The sequence below is a fragment of the Chelonia mydas genome, chromosome 7 (assembly GCF_015237465.2).
Source record: "Chelonia mydas isolate rCheMyd1 chromosome 7, rCheMyd1.pri.v2, whole genome shotgun sequence".
NCBI classification, from domain to species: domain Eukaryota; kingdom Metazoa; phylum Chordata; order Testudines; family Cheloniidae; genus Chelonia; species Chelonia mydas.
The window spans coordinates 122411318-122430335 of NC_057853.1; the positions used below are offsets into that span (position 1 = coordinate 122411318).

General features: G+C 65.2%; 1 protein-coding gene across 1 annotated transcript; it reads left to right on the forward strand.

Annotated features, from left to right (window-relative positions):
- The first annotated feature begins 1152 nt into the window (after window positions 1–1152).
- On the forward strand, window positions 1153–16584 carry HOGA1 (4-hydroxy-2-oxoglutarate aldolase 1). Its single transcript, XM_037903855.2, has 7 exons — window positions 1153–1449; window positions 7397–7525; window positions 7991–8118; window positions 11433–11567; window positions 12519–12615; window positions 13103–13236; window positions 15372–16584. Exons 1-7 carry the CDS (start codon window positions 1221–1223, stop codon window positions 15519–15521), a joined length of 1002 nt encoding a protein of 333 aa, XP_037759783.1. The 5' UTR covers window positions 1153–1220; the 3' UTR covers window positions 15522–16584.
- Window positions 16585–19018: the final 2434 nt, after the last annotated feature.

The following is a 19018-nucleotide window of genomic DNA, read 5'->3' on the forward strand; positions in this document are numbered from 1 at the left end:
TCGGCCATTATCTATGTGGGGGCAGCCACACCTGCCCACTGGGGTCTCAGCAAAAATCACAGCCCCTTGTCCCACCCCCTAGGTATTTGTGTAACGCACAGGGGAAACTGTAAAAAGAACAGGAGGACTTGTGGCACCTTAGAGACTAACCAATTTATTTGAGCATAAGCTTTCGTGAGCTACAGCTCACTTCATCGGGGGGAAACTGAGGCACACAGTATTCACACAAAACATTAAGTAATAAACCTCCTACTTTGTCACACTGGTTATTCCAAAATGCCACTGAAATGATCCTGTATGTCCAGCATTTCCAGGAGAACCTATAACAACACACCAGCCCCCGGAGTCACACCCAGCCCTGGTACTCCCCTGGGCCATGTCCAACCCTGACACTCGCACTGACCATGTGATCACCAGCTAGCCCCCTACCATAACAGGGCAGCCCCCTGGCCTCGGCACTCCTGAGAGAGAGCCAATACTTCACCAGCATGGAGGGCAGGTCTTACCATAACTGAGCCCATGCAGACCTGGTGCTCACACGCCCCTCTTGAAATACAAACCCGCAGGGTGTTTACAAGCCACCTTACAGTAACAAACTAGTGCATGCTGCCGCAGATCTCACGGGATCCCAGCAGCGTGTGGGGCCCAGCCCAGCTGCCCCAGAGCAGAAGTCTCTCCTGCCTGGTGAGAATGACTGCAGCTCTGGGGAGTGGGAGCAGAGGGTGTGCCCCAGGACAGCTGAATACCAGCCATGCCCTGCAGACACAGGGTGTCCCTTCCTCCCACGGGCAGCTGCCGCTGACCCTGCTCATGCTGGGGCCACTTTAAGAGCCGGAGGGGCTGCCTGGCCAGGATTTGGCAATAGCGGCCTGTACTGTGCTGGGGGTGGTGACGGGCTGTGTGGGGAGCCCCAGGGGCCGGCTAGAGGCTCCTGGGGGCCTGACCCCGAGAGGGGCCTAGCAGCTGCCCCCGCAGACACACGGCCAGCTGGCAGACACACGGGCCCTCATGGCTGGGCAGGTGGGGCCCTGGGCCCGTGCCAGGCACTGGTCAGCACTGGTCCACGGCCCCCGGTGCCCCTGGCAGGGCCCCAGTGAGAGGCAGCCAGGAGGGACCTCGCCCCCGGAGCAGAAATCCCCAGCCAGCCCCATCAATCATTAACAGCCCTGGGCTAAGGTAGCCGTGGGGCAGCAGCTCGGAGCGTGCCCCCAGGCCCTGCGATGGCACAGCACCGCCGGCTCCTCGCCCCGCTCAGGCTGGGGCTGGCAGCATTACGCTGGCGCCCCCTCGGGTGGGGCAGGGGGCTCAGCACCCCCGCCGCGCCGGGGACCCGGCTCGACCTGCGGGGCATCTTCCCCCCGCTCACCACCCCCTTCACAGCCCAGGGCGAGGTGGACCACAGCCAGCTGGAGGAGAACCTGCACCGCTTCGCCACGGTCCCCTTCCGAGGTGAGGCCGGCCGGGGGGCGCTGCGGGGGTCGTGCAGCCCAGCGCCCCACAGCTCTGCACAGTGGGGTCTGATTATCTCTGGCGGGCACAGGGTCTGCCCCTGCCCCACTGCCATTCCCCCACCCTGCCCAATTCCACATGCCCCCCCACGTCCCCCCACCCCCTCGTCCTGCCCCCCACGCTCCCACCCTACCTAATTCCACACACACCCCAGCCTGCCCTTGTGCCCCTGTGTGTCCCCGCCCTGCCCCACACAGCCCCGCCCTGTGTGTGCGCCCCCATCCTGCTAACCTGCCCCCCGCACTCCAGTCCCCCGCTCTAGGGCTGTGGGGGATTCTGGCTGTGTCCCGTTCAGCTCCTGTGGGGCCGGTTAGCCCAGATTGTGGGGCAGGCACCTGGCCACTGGGAGCAGGCCAGAGCCCCCCAGCTCCTGTCGCATGGGGCCCCCTGAGCCGCCCGGCAGAAGCTCCATGGGGGCGGGGTAACAGGCTCAGCCGAGCAGAACGGGAACCCCCAGCCCCTCCGGACGGGCGCGTTCCCGCCTCACCCCGGCTTGTTACCTAGGGGCAAGCGGGTCAGCGGCACACCTGGGCCTGGAGGGAGCCAGGCCCCTTGGCACAAGGGTGGCCCAGCCCCACCTGGGGCCTGGCCGCGTGGGGGTGGGCGCGGTGCCCCAGCCCAGGGAGCAGGAGGGCAAGGAAGGGGCAGGAGGGGTGGGCTTGGCTGGAACTCGCTGCAGGCTCCTGGCCAGGGATCGTGGCCCCACTCGCAGGGTCTGTGCAGCTGGGGTGGGTGGACGCTGCGTGGCAGGGGACGGAGCCAGTGGTGGGGAGACTCGGCACCTGGCCCAACGGGCCTCTCAGTCCCCCAAATGGCCCCCATCCACCGACACCCCCAGCCCCCTGTGACGAAGTGGGACTGTTCTTAATGTTTCCTCCGAATATTGTGCGGGTGCCTCAGTTTCCCCTATGCAGTTCTTAAGTATCTAGGTGGTGGGGTAAGAGTGTATGATCATTGCAGAGCCCTAGAGGGCAGGTGAGTGCACGGGTCTGGACACAGAGAATGGCCAACACCCTGTTTCCTGGCCACTGATGGCCTGGGCCCTTCCCCCCTGCAAGGTGAGAGCTAAAGGGCTGGAGAACAAAGGAATCAGGTGACCTCCTGGCCCGGGAAAGGGACAAAGCCCAGAGGAGGAGGGGCTGGAGGGAGTTTCAGTTTGGGGCCGGCAGGGACATGGAGTGAAGGGCAGACGTGGTTGTCTGACTCACTGCCCCCCAAAATGGACCCGGCTGAGGGGTCCGGTTCTCTACACCTGCAAGCTCCGTGTTAGACCATGTTCCTGTCGTCTAATAAACCTTCTGTTTTACTGGCTGGCTGAGAGTCAAGTCTGACTGCGGAGTTGGGGGGCAGGACCCCCCAACGGATGACTGGAAAAAGGCTAATGTAGTGCCCATCTTTAAAAAGGGAAGAAGGAGGATCCTGGGAACCACAGGCCAGTCAGCCTCACCTCAGTCCCTGGAAAAATCATGGAGCAGGTCCTCAAAGAATCAATCCTGAAGCACTTACATGAGAGGAAAGTGATCAGGAACAGTCAGCATGGATTCACCAAGGGAAGGTCATGCCTGACTAATCTAATCGCCTTTTATGATGAGATTACTGGTTCTGTGGATGAAGGGAAAGCAGTGGATGTATTGTTTCTCGACTTTAGCAAAGCTTTTGACACGGTCTCCCACAGCATTCTTGTCAGCAAGTTAAGGAAGTATGGGCTGGATGAATGCACTATAAGGTGGGTAGAAAGCTGGCTAGATTGTCGGGCTCAACGGGTAGTGATCAATGGCTCCATGTCTAGTTGGCAGCCGGTGTCAAGTGGAGTGCCCCAGGGGTCGGTCCTGGGGCCGGTTTTGTTCAATATCTTCATAAATGATCTGGAGGATGGTGTGGATTGCACTCTCAGCAAATTTGCGGATGATACTAAACTGGGAGGAGTGGTAGATACGCTGGAGGGGAGGGATAGGATACAGAAGGACCTAGACAAATTGGAGGATTGGGCCAAAAGAAATCTGATGAGGTTCAATAAGGATAAGTGCAGGGTCCTGCACTTAGGATGGAAGAATCCCATGCACCGCTACAGACTAGGGACCGAATGGCTAGACAGCAGTTCTGCGGAAAAGGACCTAGGGGTGACAGTAGACGAGAAGCTGGATATGAGTCAGCAGTGTGCCCTTGTTGCCAAGAAGGCCAATGGCATTTTGGGATGTATATGTAGGGGCATTGCCAGCAGATCGAGGGACGTGATCGTTCCCCTCTATTCGACACTGGTGAGGCCTCATCTGGAGTACTGTGTCCAGTTTTGGGCCCCACACTACAAGAAGGACGTGGATAAATTGGAGAGAGTCCAGCGAAGGGCAACAAAAATGATTAGGGGTCTAGAACACATGACTTATGAGGAGAGGCTGAGGGAGCTGGGATTGTTTAGTCTGCAGAAGAGAAGAATGAGGGGGGATTTGATAGCTGCTTTCAACTACCTGAAAGGGGGTTCCAAAGAGGATGGCTCTAGACTGTTCTCAATGGTAGCAGATGACAGAACGAGGAGTAATGGTCTCAAGTTGCAATGGGGGAGGTTTAGATTGGATATTAGGAAAAACTTTTTCACGAGGAGGGTGGTGAAACACTGGAATGCGTTACCTAGGGAGGTGGTAGAATCTCCTTTCTTAGAGGTTTTTAAGGTCAGGCTTGACAAAGCCCTGGCTGGGATGATTTAACTGGGACTTGGTCCTGCTTTGAGCAGGGGGTTGGACTAGATGACCTTCTGGGGTCCCTTCCAACCCTGATATTCTATGATTCTATGATTCTATGACCCTCTGGCTTCCCCAGGACCCCTGCCTGAGCGGACTCGCTATGGGAAGCGCACGGAGGGGCAGAGGATGCTGAATGCTCCGAGGTCAGACCCAGGAAGGTGGAAGCTGTGTGAGCTGTGTGTCCTGAAGACAGGCTGATCACAGAAAGGAGACTGCCCCAGAGTCCTGCCTGGCTTCATAGGGAGCAGTTCCAGAGCATCGCCCAGGGACTCCGTGACACCCCCTACATACCAACGGCCCCCACCCTGCCAAGATGGGCCTCACCCCCACCAGCCGCTCCTCGCCCATCCCCCCCAGCTCCCACCCTGCCTAGCCCCCAAACAGCTCCCACCCCGCACCAACCCCTGCCCCGCCTAACCCCCCAAAACAGCTCCCGCCCCATCTCCCCCACCAGCCCCTGCCACTCAGGTAACCTAGCAAGAGCACGTGCTCCAGAGCCGTAAGGAGCATTCTCGGGCGCAGAACAAGCAGGCAGATTCCCCCCCAGTCTGGGGGTTTGGGTGTAATTTTTCCGGCCCCCGGGCTTTGTGCCCTGGCTGGCTGCCCCACTCGCCCCGTCCTGGGCTCAGCCCTGATGCGCCCAGGCAGACTCCACGCCCACCCCGCAGGGCTGGCTCCCCGGGCCGGACGAGGCCCTTTGCGCACCCTCAACCCCACTCCCCGAGGGTTGCTCTCCCCCATTCAGACCCTGCGCGCCCCCTGCTCAGGGCTCCTGCCCCACCGCGTGGCTGGCATTCGCGGCCCCCCGGGTGCTGGGCATGGTGCAGGCAGGGCGCTCGGACCACGGTGGCTAGAACTGGCCGAGGGCACGAGGGGGCGGAGGGCTTTTCTTTGGGATTGGCCCCTCCGTCAGTGCCCAGTCAGACCGGGGCACGTGGGGCAGGCTGCTGGCCCCGGCCAGGTTCTAGGCCAAGCCCGGAGCCTGGGTGGCAGCGTCCCGGGACAAGGGGCATGCCTCCTGGCTGGGGCCCCCAGCACACACCTGCTGGTGGGTCAGGGCCAGGTCTCCCACAGCTCGTCCGGGGGCCGAACCGCTGCCTCCGTGCCCGGCCCCACACTCAGCTGGCCCCAGACTCAGCCGCTTCCACTCTCGGGACCCTGCTCGGAGACTCCCAAGCGCAGAGCCCTGCTCCCCCGGCCCCGTGCTCTCCCTGGCCCTGAGACCAGCAGGGCCAGGTGCTTCCCTCACAATGCCCCCCTGACTGGTGACCCGGGCGCTGCCCGGGGGAGCAGGGAGGCTGAGCAGCTGGGACCCACGCCTGCTCCCCAGGTGCTGTTCTGCCCGGCATGGCCCCGCTGTCCCAGGAGCCCCGGCCCCCTGCTCTTGCCTGGCCCTGACCGCAGGCCGATGGGGTCGGCCAGGGCTTCCTGCTGCTGGATGGTGGCGCTGGCCCTGGGGGCTGCCCTGCTGCTGGGGGCCGGCGCCCTGTTCCTGTGGAGGAGGGACCCCGGGGGGGGCCGCCCGGCGCCGGAGCAGGCTCCGCACTGGATCAGATCATACTACAGCTGCTTCCCCGAGGAGAGCGAGACAGCAGGGGCGGAGGAGAGGCCCAGCGGGCGCCGGAGGGCCGGGCAGCCCGCGGAGGACGGGAACCGGGGCACCGAGCGCAGCAGGGAGAGCGGTGCCCCGAGGAGGCGCCTGGCCGAGGCCCTGCTGCTGCGGGCCACCTCCTGCCAGATCAGCCGCCAGGCGGAGGCGGCCAGGCCCAGCCCGAACACGCCCGTCAGCACGGAGGGAGCGAGCGCCAGGCTGCGGGCCCACGTGCCACGGCAGCTCCCGCCCACACGGACCACTCCAGGCTGGCCCGCCGCTGCAGGGACTGAGCCCCGGGGCTCTGGGAACATGGTGCCCCTTCCCGGGCAGCTGCAGCCCTGGCTGGGGAGACCGCAGCGCACCCCCGCCAGCAGGCAATAAACTCTTTGTGAGCGTCCCTTGTGGTGTGATTTGTGAGGGGTGCGGAGGGGGGTGAGCAAGTGATGGGGTTCGCGCCCTTGGGGCCCGAGGAGGCCGTGCGCTCTGGCACCTCCCGGCTCTGTGTGCGGGTGGGTGGGTGGGTGTGTATGGTCCCTGCCCCTGCTGGGACCCCTGCTTGGCCTCCTTGCCTCGGTGGGGCTCCAGAGCAGGGCCTGAGTTTGGTTGCAGCTCTTAGGTGCCCATGTGGTGCCCCAAAGTGAAGGGGCTCTGTCGAGTCTCCCCCGGGAGGATCCACCTGTCTGGGTGCTAGGCAGTCAGGCCTGGTGGTTGGAGCGGCAGGCGAAGCCAGACGTATGGTGTGGACCCGGCCGAGGGCAGCGCTGAAACGGGGCTCTGGGAACAGACCGTGGGTCAGTCTGTGGCCAGGCCAGGTCAGGGTCGTAGGCAGAGTTTGGCCGCAGGCTGCAGGTGGGTTGGAGTCACCCCGAGAGGTGGGGGTCAGGATGCAGGGGCAGGGCTGGAGCAGGGCAGGGCCGGGGCAGGATTGCGGACGGGCTGGCAGCTGAGGGGGTCTGAGGCCGCGAGGCAGCCATGGGGCTCCTGGCTGGGTGGGGGTGTCACCAGACTGGCCTGCGGCTCTGGGGGTCTGTGGAACAGTGGTGCCCGGGGTCACTTGCCCCAGCCCAGGGCTGTCACACGGCTCTGCCCGAGGGGTGTCATGGCAGCTGTGTGGGCAGCCCTGGGCCGGCTGCGGGTTTCACTGCAGAAACGCCTGCTGGGTCTGCCCAGGAGGGGTCCCCGCGTGTCCCTGGGGAGGGCCTGGGCGGGACCCTCATCGAAAGGCTCCAGCGAGGGCACTGGGTGGAAGGACTGTACCAGTGCTCGGCTGGGCTGCAAGGGTGGGTGCCCTTGGAGCTGGGCACCACCCCTATGTGCCCCCCACCCCAGGGCTGGGCACCCTCCCATGCCCCTGCCACCCTGGAGCTGGGCACTATCCCTCATGCAGCCCCCTAATGGGATCTGGGCACTTCACCCCCATCCAGCCCTGCTGGCCCAGCACTGCCCCCCCTGGGCCTGGGTCCCGCCTGCCCCTCTGTGCGGTGGGCCGGCCAAGGCCCACCCCTGGTGCCGGGAGCTCTGGGGCAGCCCAACGGCCTTGTGCTCTGTCTTGCAGGCTTTGTGGTGCAGGGCTCCAGCGGGGAGTGGCCCTACCTGACGCCCCAGGAGCGGCTGGCCGTGGTGAGCTGCGTGCGCCAAGCCGTGCCCAAGGACAAGCTTCTGCTGGCCGGGTCGGGCTGCGAATGTGAGAGGCAGGGATGGGGGGGTCACCGTGGACGTGCCTGGGTGGGTGCCATGGCCACAGGGCCAGGCTCCTGACTCCCCTCCCACCCCCGGGCCAGGGCCCCTTAATGCTGCACCACCGGCCCCTGCAGCCTGCAGCTTCGCTCCCCCCCAAGCATCCCCCCCCCGGCCCGGGTTCTGCCCCCCATCCATCCACCCCAGCCCCCCCGGCCCGGGTTCTGCCCCCCATCCATCCGCCTCCCCCCCCCAGGACCGGGTTCCGCCCCCCCATCCATCCCGCCCCCAGTGCCTGGGCCCGGACCCCTCCGTCCCTCCCACCCCCCCAGTGCCTGGGCCCCAACCCCTCCGTCCCCCCGCCCCCCAGTGCCTGGGCCCTGCACCTGCCCCCGGCTGGGTCCCTGTCCCAGGCCCCGCGCGATGCTCTGGCGAGGGCCGTGACGTGACCTCCCGCTCGCCCTCCCCCCAGCCACGCAGGGCACCGTTGCGATGACCGTGGGCATGGCCGAGGCGGGCGCTGACGCCGCCCTGGTGATCACACCCTGCTACTACCGGGGCGCAATGACCAGCGCGGCCCTGATCCACCACTACAGCCAGGTACGGGACGGGCCGCAGCCGGGGGGCTGCTCTGGGTCCGTGACAGCTGGACGGGGGGAGTGGGGGCCCTGCAGTGCTGGGGGAGGGGCCTTTGAACAAAGGGGGAGGGGCTCTGCAGGGGGAGGGGCCTACAGGAAGGGGGGCTCTAGGAGGAGACTTGGGGGAAGAAGGGGAGGGGCCCTACAGGGGAGGGGCTCGGGGGAAGGGGGAGGGCCTCTGCAGAGGGAGGGGCTTATGAGGGGGTGGGGCTAGGCTCGAAAAAGGATCCTGGCTGGGGTGGAGCCGAGGAGTTCAGAGTATGGGAGGGGGCTCCGGGCTGGGGCAGGGGGTTGGGATGCGGGAGGGGGTTAGGGCTCCGGCTGGAGGTGTGGGCTCTGGGGTGGGCCCAGGGATGAGGGGTTTGAGGTGCAGGAGGGGGCTCCGGGCTGGGGGTGGAGAAGAGGAGTTCAGAGGAGTTCAGGGTTGGGGTGTGGGAGGGGATTCGGGCTCTTGGCTGGGCGTGCGGGTTCCGGGGTGGGGCCAGAAATGAGGGGTTCAGGAGGGGGCTCTGGGCTGGGGCAGGAAGTTGGGGTGCAGGGAGTGTGAGGGCTCTGGCTGGGTGTGACGAAGTGGGACTGTTCTTAATGTTTCCTCTGAATAGTGTGGGGGTGACTCAGTTCCCCTATGAAGTTCTTAAGTATCTAGGGGGTGGGGTAAGGGTGTATGATCATTGCAGAGCCCTAGAGGGCAGGTGTGTGCAGGGGTCTGGACACAGACAGTGGCCGACACCCTGTTTCTTGGCAACTGGCGGCCTGGGCCCTTCCCCCCTGCAAGGTAAGAGCTAAAGGGTTGGAGAACAAAGGAATCCGGTGCCCTCCTGGCCCGGGAAAGGAACAAAGCTCAGAGGAGGAGGGGCTGGAGGGACTTTCAGTTTGGGGCTGGCTGGGACATGGAGTGAAGGGCAGACGTGGTTGTCTGGCTCACTGCCCCCCCCCCCCAAAATGGACCCAGCTGAGGGTTCTTGTTCTCTGCACCTGCAAGCTCTGTTTTAGACCAAGTTCCTGTCATCTAATAAACCTTCTGTTTTACTGGCTGGCTGAGAGTCACGTCTGACTGCGAAGTTGGGGTGCAGGACCCTCTGGCTTCCCCAGGAGCCCTGCCTGAGCGGACTCGCTGGGGGAAGCGCACGGAGGGGCAGAGGATGCTGAATGCTCCGAGGTCAGACCCAGGAAGGTGGAAGCTGTGTGAGCTGTGTGTCCTGAAGACAGGCTGCTCACAGAAAGGCGACTGCCCCAGAGTCCTGACTGGCTTCATGGGGAGCAGTTCCAGAGCATCGCCCAGGGACTCCGTGACAACTGGTGGCAGCGGTGGGATGTACTGCACCCCGTGGATGGCGCTTCCTGCAGTAAGTGACTGGGGAGTAGTAAAACGAAGGGGGATTGACGAGGACCAGGCGTGCTGAAGGCTCAGAGAGGAGCGGTTTCAGGGGGCGGTAAACCCCTGGGAGTGTGTGACCAGCGAGAAGGACTGTGCAGTAATGGGGTCCCCCTGGGGACTGCAGTGAGCAGGCTCAGGGGTGGAGGAGCCTGCGGCTTGGCCCTGGGAGAGAGAAGGACTTTTGCAGTAACAGGGTTCCCCTGGGGATTGCAGCGAGCAGTCCAAGGGGCGGAGGAGTCTGCAGCTCGACCCTGGCAAAGAGGTGGTGACCTCGAAAAAGCTGGCATACTTGGGGTTCTTCCTGGAAACCGTGGGGAGCTGAGAGCACACAGGCTTGTGAGTCCACAACAACGTGGGAAGAGTGGAGTGACGGCCTGTCACTGTTTCCTTAAGAAGGACATTGTAACCCTGTGCAGAAAGCGAGGGTTGAGCATTGGAAAGTTCACGAAGGCACAGTTAATCGTGCAGCTGCAGGAGGAGGACCGCTCTAGGAACAGATTCCTGACCCAAATGGGGCTATCGCAGGATCTGGGAGCAGCTGGAGTGGTAGCCAGGCATCCCCAAGACTCCTGTCCCCGACCAGACGAGGGTCTTCACGATCAGGTTCCCCATCGGGGGATCAGAGATGGATGGGATTGGAGCTGAGTCCGAGAGAGCAAAAGGACTGTGAGAGACAGCGAGAGCCCGAGAAAGAGCCGCAGAAGCAGCAGCAGCATGAACTGGCGGTGGGGGAGCGGAGAGGCCTAGGGGACCTCCCAGGGGTGAGTGGGGATAGACCTTGGGGGGCCAGTTCCGCAGGGAACCTCGAGACTAAATTGCTGCCCCCGGTTAAGGAGGGGGGGGATGTGGATAGCTCTGCAATGATCATACACCCTTACCCCACCCCCTAGATACTTAAGAACTTCATAGGGGAACTGAGTCACCCCCACACTATTCAGAGGAAACATTAAGAACAGTCCCACTTCGTCACACTGGGGATGAGCGGTTTGGGGTGCAGGAGGCTGCTCCGGGCTGGGACTGAGGGATTTGGAGGGCAGGAGCAGGATCAGGGCTGGGGCAGGGAGTTGTGGGGTGGGGGGAGGCTCAGGGGTGCAGGCTCCGGGTGGCGCGTACCTCAAAGCAGCTCCCGGAAGCAGCGGCATGTCCCTGCTCTGGCTCCTATGTGGAGGCACGGCCAGGTGGCTCTGTGCGCTGCCCCGTCCGCAGGCGCTGCCCCTGCAGCTCCCATTGGCCACAGTTCTTGGAGTCAGCGCTTGCAGCGGGGTCAGAGTGCGGAGCCCCCTGGCTGCCCCTACGCGTAGGAGCCGGAGAGGGGACGTGCCGCTGCTTCTGGGAGCCGTGCGGAGCCAGGGCAAGCAGGGAGCTGCCTTAGCCCCACTGCGCCGCCGACCGGACTTTTAATGACCCGGCTGGCGGTGCCGATCGGAGCCGCCAGCGTCTCTTTTCGACTGGGCGTTCCAGCCGAAAACCGGACACCTGTCAACCCTGCCCCTCAGTGACCGGATGCCTCTTCCCAGGGTGGAGGGGAGCAAAGAGCCAGTGGCTCTGGCGGTGGGGGGGAAGCGGAGGGAGTGTGACGTGACACGCTACGTGCGACACCGTCAGCTCCGTCACCCCCTGGTTTTGGCGACAGGGGCTGAGATTGGGGGAGGGGACAGGAGAGTGAAATTCAGACCCATTGCTTATGTAGGCCCCACACAAGCCAGAATGGTTGTCGTTTATGTAGGCCCTACGTGAACCAAATTGCCCATTGTTTACGTAGGCCCTACACTGGTGCGCTGGGTGCAGGGAGGGCGCCTTGCCTAGCAGGGGCTCTTGGCTGGCCGCAGGCTGTGAGGGGCAGGGGCTGTTCCCCTGTCCTACGGGCCCATGCCCAGCGCCCCTCTCGGTGTCCGCAGGTGGCAGATGCGTCGCCGATCCCCGTGGTGCTGTACAGCGTCCCAGCCAACACCGGCCTGGAGCTGCCCCTGGAGGCCGTGCTCACCCTGTCACAGCACCCCAACATCGTGGGCCTCAAGGACAGCGGGGGGGATGTGAGTGGGGGAGCAGGGGCCATGTCTGAGCCTAGCCATCCCGGGGAGCCCTCACCCCACCGTGCCCGGCTCAGCCCTGCGGGCTCCAGCTTCAGTCAGGGCCTCCCACCCAGGGAGAGGGTGAAACCAGGGGCCCTTCACCCCAGCGCTGGGCCAGGCGCTCGCCTGGCTGACCCAATTCTGGGAGACTGGGGAGGGGCTGAGCGGGCCCTGCTGAGCCTCCTGCCCGGTGTGGGGGGCTCGCTGCACTCGGGTAGGGGGTGAGTCTGGGGCGGCTGTGCAGGGGGCAGCTCGGAGCATCCTGTGGGTCTGGAGCCAGGACAGTGGCTCTGCCAGCCGGGCACCAGCACAGCCCGAGTGGCTGTTGGGTGAGGCCTTCGGACCCGGCTGAGGTCCCCTCACGCCGGAGCCTCTGCACTGGCAGGGCCCAGCCCCCATCGCCCTGCCCCATCCCACTTTCCTCCCCCCAGCAATGCCATCACCGCTTCCTGCAGCCAAAGTGAGTTACAGACACTGACTGACCCCGCACCCAGCAGGTGTCAGGGCCAGCGCCCCCAGCAGACAGGCGGGGAAACTGAGGCACGACACAGTGTGGGGAAGGAACTCTCCCCACTGCCAAGATAAGAACCCAGGAGTCCCCACCCACACACACACTCTCTCTCTGCCCCTTCCCCCCCAATCCCTGTGGAATCTCCCAGGAGCCGTCTGGGCCCCAGCCACAGGGCTGCTCTGGGGTGGAGCCTGTTACTTAGTGCGGGGGGTGCCACGGGTGGGTTGTTTGTGTAGGGCCTACCCAGGCTGGTTTGCTTGGTGGCCTAGTGTGTGCCCTGACAGGCCATCTGGCCTTCTGGAGCCTGCCCAGCGCACGGTGCCCACAGCTCCACGGTGCTTGGGGGCTGTGGGCACTCGGGGTGTTCCTGGCTCCCGGCAGGACGCGCTGTGTCTCCCCAGATTACCCGGCTGGGGCTGATTGTCCACAAGACCCGGACGGAGGCGTTCCAGGTGCTGGTGGGGTCGGCTGGCTTCCTGCTGGCTGGCTACGCCATAGGTACGGGTAGCCTCTCAGCCGCCGTGGTTCACCTGGGCCCCCGCAGGGGGATGTACTGGGGCTTCGGGGGTATGGGCAGTGTTGGCTACAGCCAGCCGGGGGGGGGGGGGGAGCCAGGGTGGTGGGGGATGTGGGTTGGGGGGGCAGGATGTTTAGGTATTGGGGCAGGTTGGGGAAATTGGGTTGGGGTGCCAGGGAAGGAGTTGGGGTGCAGGGGGTATGATAGGGGCAGGTTGTGGGGGTGTGGAGGGGGTTGGGGTGGTGGAGGGAGGATGGGGGGCACGGTGCAGGATGGGGGGGTACAGAAGGGGTAGGGTGCTGGGGGAGGATGGGGGCAGAATGTGGGGGTCCAGGAGGTGGGGGTCCAGGAGGGCAGATGGGGGGCAGGATGCAGGATGTGGGGGTACAGAGGGCATGGGATGCTGGGGGAGAGGTTGAGGTCCCAGATGGTGGCCAGGCCCTGGGTACTCTGCTCTCTGCCCTCCAGGTGCCTGCGGGGGGGTGTGTGTCCTCGCCAACGTGCTGGGAGCCCAGCTCTGCCAGCTGGAGCGCCTGTGCCAGGAGGGACGCTGGCAGGAGGCCCAGGCCTTGCAGCTCCGGCTCATTGAGCCCAACGTAGCGGTAAGAGACGTTCCCGGGCTGGGGGATACGGGGCACTTTTCGGCACAGCCCAGCGCAGGGCAGACCCTCCCTGGCCTCCAGGGCCTCAGGGCAGAGCAGCTCCCAGGGGCGCAAGAGAGCAGGACTCAGGTTTTCCTTGGAGTGTTGTGTAGGCAGCAGGTCAGGAGTGAGGGGCACCGGCAGAGCTGGGGGGGCAGGGCTGGGCTGGCAGGGGGCTGCGGGTCAGGAGTGAGGGGCACCGGCAGAGCTGGGGGGGCAGGGCTGGGCTGGCAGGGGGCTGCGGGTCAGGAGTGAGGGGCACCGGCAGAGCTGGGGGGGCAGGGCTGGGCTGGCAGGGGGCTGCGGGTCGGGAGTGAGGGGCACCGGCAGAGCTGGGGGGGCAGGGCTGGGCTGGCAGGGGGCTGCGGGTCGGGAGTGAGGGGCACCGGCAGACCTGGGGGGGCAGGGCTGGGCTGGCAGGGGGCTGCGGGTCAGGAGTGAGGGGCACCGGCAGAGCTGGGGGGCAGGGCTGGGCTGGCAGGGGGCTGCGGGTCAGGAGTGAGGGGCACCGGCAGAGCTGGGGGGGCAGGGCTGGGCTGGCAGGGGGCTGCGGGTCAGGAGTGAGGGGCACCGGCAGAGCTGGGGGGGGAGGGCTGGGCTAGCAGGGGGCTGCGGGTCGGGAGTGAGGGGCACCGGCAGAGCTGGGGGGGCAGGGCTGGGCTGGCAGGGGGCTGCGGGTCGGGAGTGAGGGGCACCGGCAGACATGGGGGGGCAGGGCTGGGCTGGCAGGGGGCTGCGGGTCAGGAGTGAGGGGCACCGGCAGAGCTGGGGGGCAGGGCTGGGCTGGCAGGGGGCTGCGGGTCAGGAGTGAGGGGCACCGGCAGAGCTGGGGGGCAGGGCTGGGCTGGCAGGGGGCTGCGGGTCAGGAGTGAGGGGCACCGGCAGAGCTGGGGGGGCAGGGCTGGGCTGGCAGGGGGCTGCGGGTCAGGAGTGAGGGGCACCGGCAGAGCTGGGGGGGGAGGGCTGGGCTAGCAGGGGGCTGCGGGTCGGGAGTGAGGGGCACCGGCAGAACTTTGTTGCCCACCTGGCCCTATTACACTTGCACATTCTGAGCCCTCTGCTCCCCATTTCCAGCAATCCCGCTGCATGGCAGGGTCTGGGTGCCTGGGAGTGGCAGGGAAGGTGGGGAGATGCCCCCAGCCCCAAGGCAGAGGGCAGCCTGCCAGGCTGGGCTGGAGGCCAAGCGCGGGCAGGATGCCCAGTGCCTCCCCTGCCCTTTGGGAAGTGCCTGGAACAGTGTGCGCTCTGGCTCCAGCGCGGCCCTGCTCCCCCAGCCCCCCCCGGGCTCCTGAACTCCCCTCTGTCCATGGGAACCCTGGTGTCCTGCCCAGCTACACCCCCCACTCGGGGTTCCCAGCCCAGGATCCGTCTCCCACGCCTTCAGCTCCGCTGCCGGGTCCCTATGCTGGGGGAGGGCCAGGCCAGTATCTTGTGAAGCTGAATAGCCCAGGAGACTGGAGCAGCTGCCCTCACTCCTGGGAGAGGCTCCTGCTGGGCCCGCGGGCCCTGCCCTGGGGGCTCCCGGTGAGACTGGTCCCTGGGCTCCTCCCTAGGCACTGCCTGCTGCTGTTGGAGCTGCTGAAAGCTCCGGCCTCAGGGAGCGGCCAGGCCAGGGGCTCTAGGGCCAAGGGGCAGCCTGGAACTAGGCAGGAGGCAGGTGACTGCTGTAATATGGTGCCCCCCTCCCAGCTCTGCCAATGCCCCTCGGGCCTGACCCCCTGCTGCACCAGCCCAGGCCTCTCCCCCGAACAGGTGGCCACACTGTGCCGGGCATCAGCCACGCGCTCCCCGAGCATCCCGCTGCCTCCAGCAGACAAGCTGCGTCCTGCTTGGCCTCCCTGACAGACACGTGCTGGCCCAGGCCAGCTGGGCTGGAGTCAGGAGTCACCAGGGCAGGCGCCCTGCTCCCTGGAGCCCAACCCAGCCCCCGCTGAGACGCTTTTGCCCTAGGCCTCCCCAGCGCCCCGGGACCTGGCTGGGCTGCAGGCAGGGGGCAGAGAGGGGCAGGGCATGGAGGGGGGACAGCTGACGGTGTAGCGCCCAGGGGCGGGGCAGGGGGACAGGCCAGCCTCTCACTGTGTCTCTGGCACCTGCAGGTCACCCGCAAGTTTGGGATCCCGGCGGTCAAGCAGGCCATGGAGTGGTTAGGGTACCACGGCGGGCCCTGCCGTGCCCCCCTGCGCCCGCTGAGCGAGGCCCAGCTGGAGGAGCTGCACAGAGACTTTAGCATCAATGGCTGGCTGTGAGGAGGGGAGGGGAACGGGGGTCCTCGCTCCTACCCCCTCACTGGCACCTTCCCTCTCTCTGCTTCCCCAGGAGTCCCCAAGCCCCACATGGCGCCCAGCCTCCTCCCCAGGGCAGGAGTGCAGCCCCCGCCCAGCCCCAAACCTCGCTGCCTGACACCTAGAGCTGGCCAAGGGGGCGCAGTCCTTCCCCCCACAAGCCCCCTGCCACGGGGCAGAGCCGACCCCCAGGCCTCAGCGATATGGTGCATACCCAGGTCCCTCAAGCCCCCCACCCGGAGAGGCCTGGCTGGGCTTCCTGCCAGCTCGGCCCCCTCCCATGCCCCAGGCTGCTCTGCTCTCAGGGCCACATTCACCCCTGGCCACCAGGGCGTCTGGCTCAGCCCCTGCTCTGGGACAGGCCCAGGGAACAGGGCCCCGCAGGGCTGTGGGGTTAGCCGGGAAGGGAAACGCCCATTGCAGGCCATGGTTCCCGGTGGGGTGGCGGGATGACCCGGCGCAGGGGGTGACTCGGGATGGACTCGGGATGGGGGTGACTCGGGATGGACTCGGCTTTCACTAGCTAACATAGTGCCAGAGGCACTGCCCCAGCCCCTAACCCCCACACTGCCCGATGCCGTCACTCTCAGGAGAACCATCTCCAGCGTGCTGTGGGGCCAGCCAGCCCCTCGCAGCAGCAGGAGGGGATGCCTGCTCCATCCCTCTCCCCAACTTCCCTTGCCCAGCCCCAGTGCCCCGCAGATCTCAGCTCTCCAGGGGTCAGAGTCTAGGAAGAGGCTGCTGCCCCATGGCAAGGGGCATCGCTAGCCTTGGCCCCTGGCTCCTGGCAGGATCCCGCCAGCTGCTGGCCCCGGCTGAGCTGTGCCGGCTCAGAAGAGCAGAGTGGGGGCTGCACAGGACCCAGCCAGGACCCTGCCGACCAGGGAGAGCCCCGAGGGCGGCTGTGACCTTGGCAGTGCTGGAGCCGGGCAGCCCCGGGTGGCGTTTTAACTGCTGTAAGGTGGGAGTGGGGAGGGGCAGCGTCCCTGGTGCACCCTGAGCTGTCAATAAACCCCTGGCATCCGCACTGCGCCTGCCTCCGCCCTCCTCCCTCACAGAAAGTGGAACGGCCCCTGTGGCCTGGGGGCGCCTCGGTAGCTGGTGGGGGGCAGTCGGGCATTATCCTCTCCCAGCAGGGGTGCTGTAGGGGCTCCCAACAGGAACATGGGGGCTTGGGCACCAATGCAGGTGGGCCACCCGCAGGGCAGGCACGAACCAGCTCCCAGGGAGGGGCAGGGCCAGCCAGCGTGGGCGCACAGAGCATAGAGCAGGGAGAGGGCTCTGCCAGTGTATCCGTGCCCTGCCCCTGGCACCTGGGCATGCTGCCCTTTCCCCACTGGAGCTGCGCTTTTCCCCACCCCGGGAAAGCCAAGGCCCTGCCCCCTGACCAGTGCCCCTCCCCACTACAGCAATGAGGGGCACCCAGAGCCCAGTGCCAGCAGGCAGAGCTGGACAAGGACACGAGAAGCTTGTGCCAAGGCCGGGGTCTCTGAACGGGTCCTCGGCGGGACCCCGCCCCCGCCTGTAGAGTCACTGCTCCTGGGCCCCAAGTGCCTTTGTTCCAGGGCTTTGGGGGGCTGCAGATGGATTTGGGCATGTGCTAGGTGGGGGGTGTCACGGAGTGTGGGGGAGTCCGGGGCCTGCACCCCTCTTCCTGAGATTTACTGTGACGCTCAGCCAGCCAGTAAAGCGGAAGGTTTATTGGACAATAGGAACACAGTCCAAAACAGAGCTTGTGGGTACCACCAGGACCCCTCAGTCAAGTCCTTCTGGGGGGCAGGGAGCTTGGACCCCAGCCCTGGGGTTCCCTGCTTTCTACCACCCAGCCCGAAACTGAAACCAAACCCCCGCCCCAGCAGGCTCCCTCCTGCAGCCTTTGTCCGGTTTCCCGGCAGAGGTGTTACCTCCCCCGCCCCCTCCTGGCTCAGGTTACAGGCTCTCAGGTCTCCCATCCCCAGGGAAACTCCCCTGCCACATTCCCAGGTCAGCACTCCCCCCTCCCTGCTGCGTCACATCTCTAAGCGGGGTCACTGTGACCAGTGACCTGGGGAAGTTCGGGGGCCCCTCTCCGGGACAGCGCATCCGCTATCAGGTTGGCACTTCCCTTCACATGGACCACGTCCATGTCGTAATCCTGCAGGAGCAGGCTCCACCTCAGGAGTTTGGCATTGGCTCCTTTCATCTGGTGCAGCCAGGTCAGGGGAGAGTGGTCGGTGTAGACGGTGAAGTGTCGCCCGAAGAGATAGGGCTCTAGTTTCTTGAGGGCCCACACCATGGCCAGGCACTCCTTCTCGATGGCCGCATAGTGTTGCTCCCAGGGTAGCAACTTCTTGCTCAGGTACACGATGGGGTGTCTCTCCCCCTTTTCATCCTCCTGCCTTAACACCGCTCCCAGTCCCGTGTCGGAGGCGTCGGTGAACACCACAAAGGGCTTGTCAAAGTCTGGGTTTGCCAGAACTGGGCCACTGACCAGAGCCTCCTTCAGCGCCCGGAAAGCCTCCTGGCACTGCTCGGTCCAGACCACCTTGTCTGGCTTCCCCTTCTTGCATAGCTCAGTGATGGGGGTGGCGATGGCGCTAAAGTGGGGCTTAAATCTTCAGTAGTATCCTGCCATCCCAATAAAGGCTTGGACCTGCTTTTTGGTGTGCGGAGCGGGCCAGTCTCTGATCACCTCCACCTTAGCTGGTTCCAGTTTTAGGCGGCCGCTCCCCACCCAATGGCCCAGGTAAGATACTTCAGCCATCCCCACCTTGCACTTCTCCGCTTTTATGGTCAGCCCAGCCCAGCCCCCTGGAGTCGGTCCAGCACTTGTCTAACCTGGGACACGTGGTCCTTCCAGGTCTGGCTAAAGACACAGATGTCATCAATATACGCCATGGCAAAACTCTCCATCCCCCTCAGGAGCTGGTCCACCAGGCGCTGGAAGGTGGCCGGCGCTCCCTTGAGGCCGACAGGCAGGGTCAGGAACTCATAGAGCCCCAGAGGGGTGATAAAGGCCGATTTCAGCCGGGCCTCTGCATCCAGCGGCACTTGCCAGTAGCCCTTTGTAAGGTCCATGGTGGTAAGGTACCGAGCTCCTCCCAGCTTGCCGAGGAGCTCATCAGGCCTGGGCATGGGGTAGGCATCAGATACAGTGATGGCATTGAGCTTCCAATAGTCCACACAGAACCGGACCAACCCGTCCTTTTTGGGGACCAGCACCACTGGTGAGGCCCAAGGGCTGGCCGATGGCTGGATCACCCCCAAAGCCAGCATGTCCTGGACCTCTCTTTCCAGGTCCTGAGCAGTTTTCCCTGTGACTCAGAAGGGGGAGCATTTTATCGGCGGGTGCGACCCTGTCTGCACCCGGTGGACAGTCAGATTAGTGCGTCCAGGCTGGTTGGAAAACAGCTGTCGGTGCGGATGCAGCACCCCCCTGACCTCAGCTTGCTGGGCAGGGGTGAGCTGATCCGAGAGGGCAA

Coding starts and splice junctions, on each gene's coding strand:
- HOGA1 (XM_037903855.2), top strand. CDS start 1,221: ATGGCACAGCACCGCCGGCTCCTCGCCCCGCTCAGGCTGGGGCTGGCA. Junction 11,568..12,518: donor TCAAGGACAGCGGGGGGGAT/GTGAGTGGGGGA, acceptor GTGTCTCCCCAG/ATTACCCGGCTGGGGCTGAT. Junction 13,237..15,371: donor TCATTGAGCCCAACGTAGCG/GTAAGAGACGTT, acceptor TGGCACCTGCAG/GTCACCCGCAAGTTTGGGAT.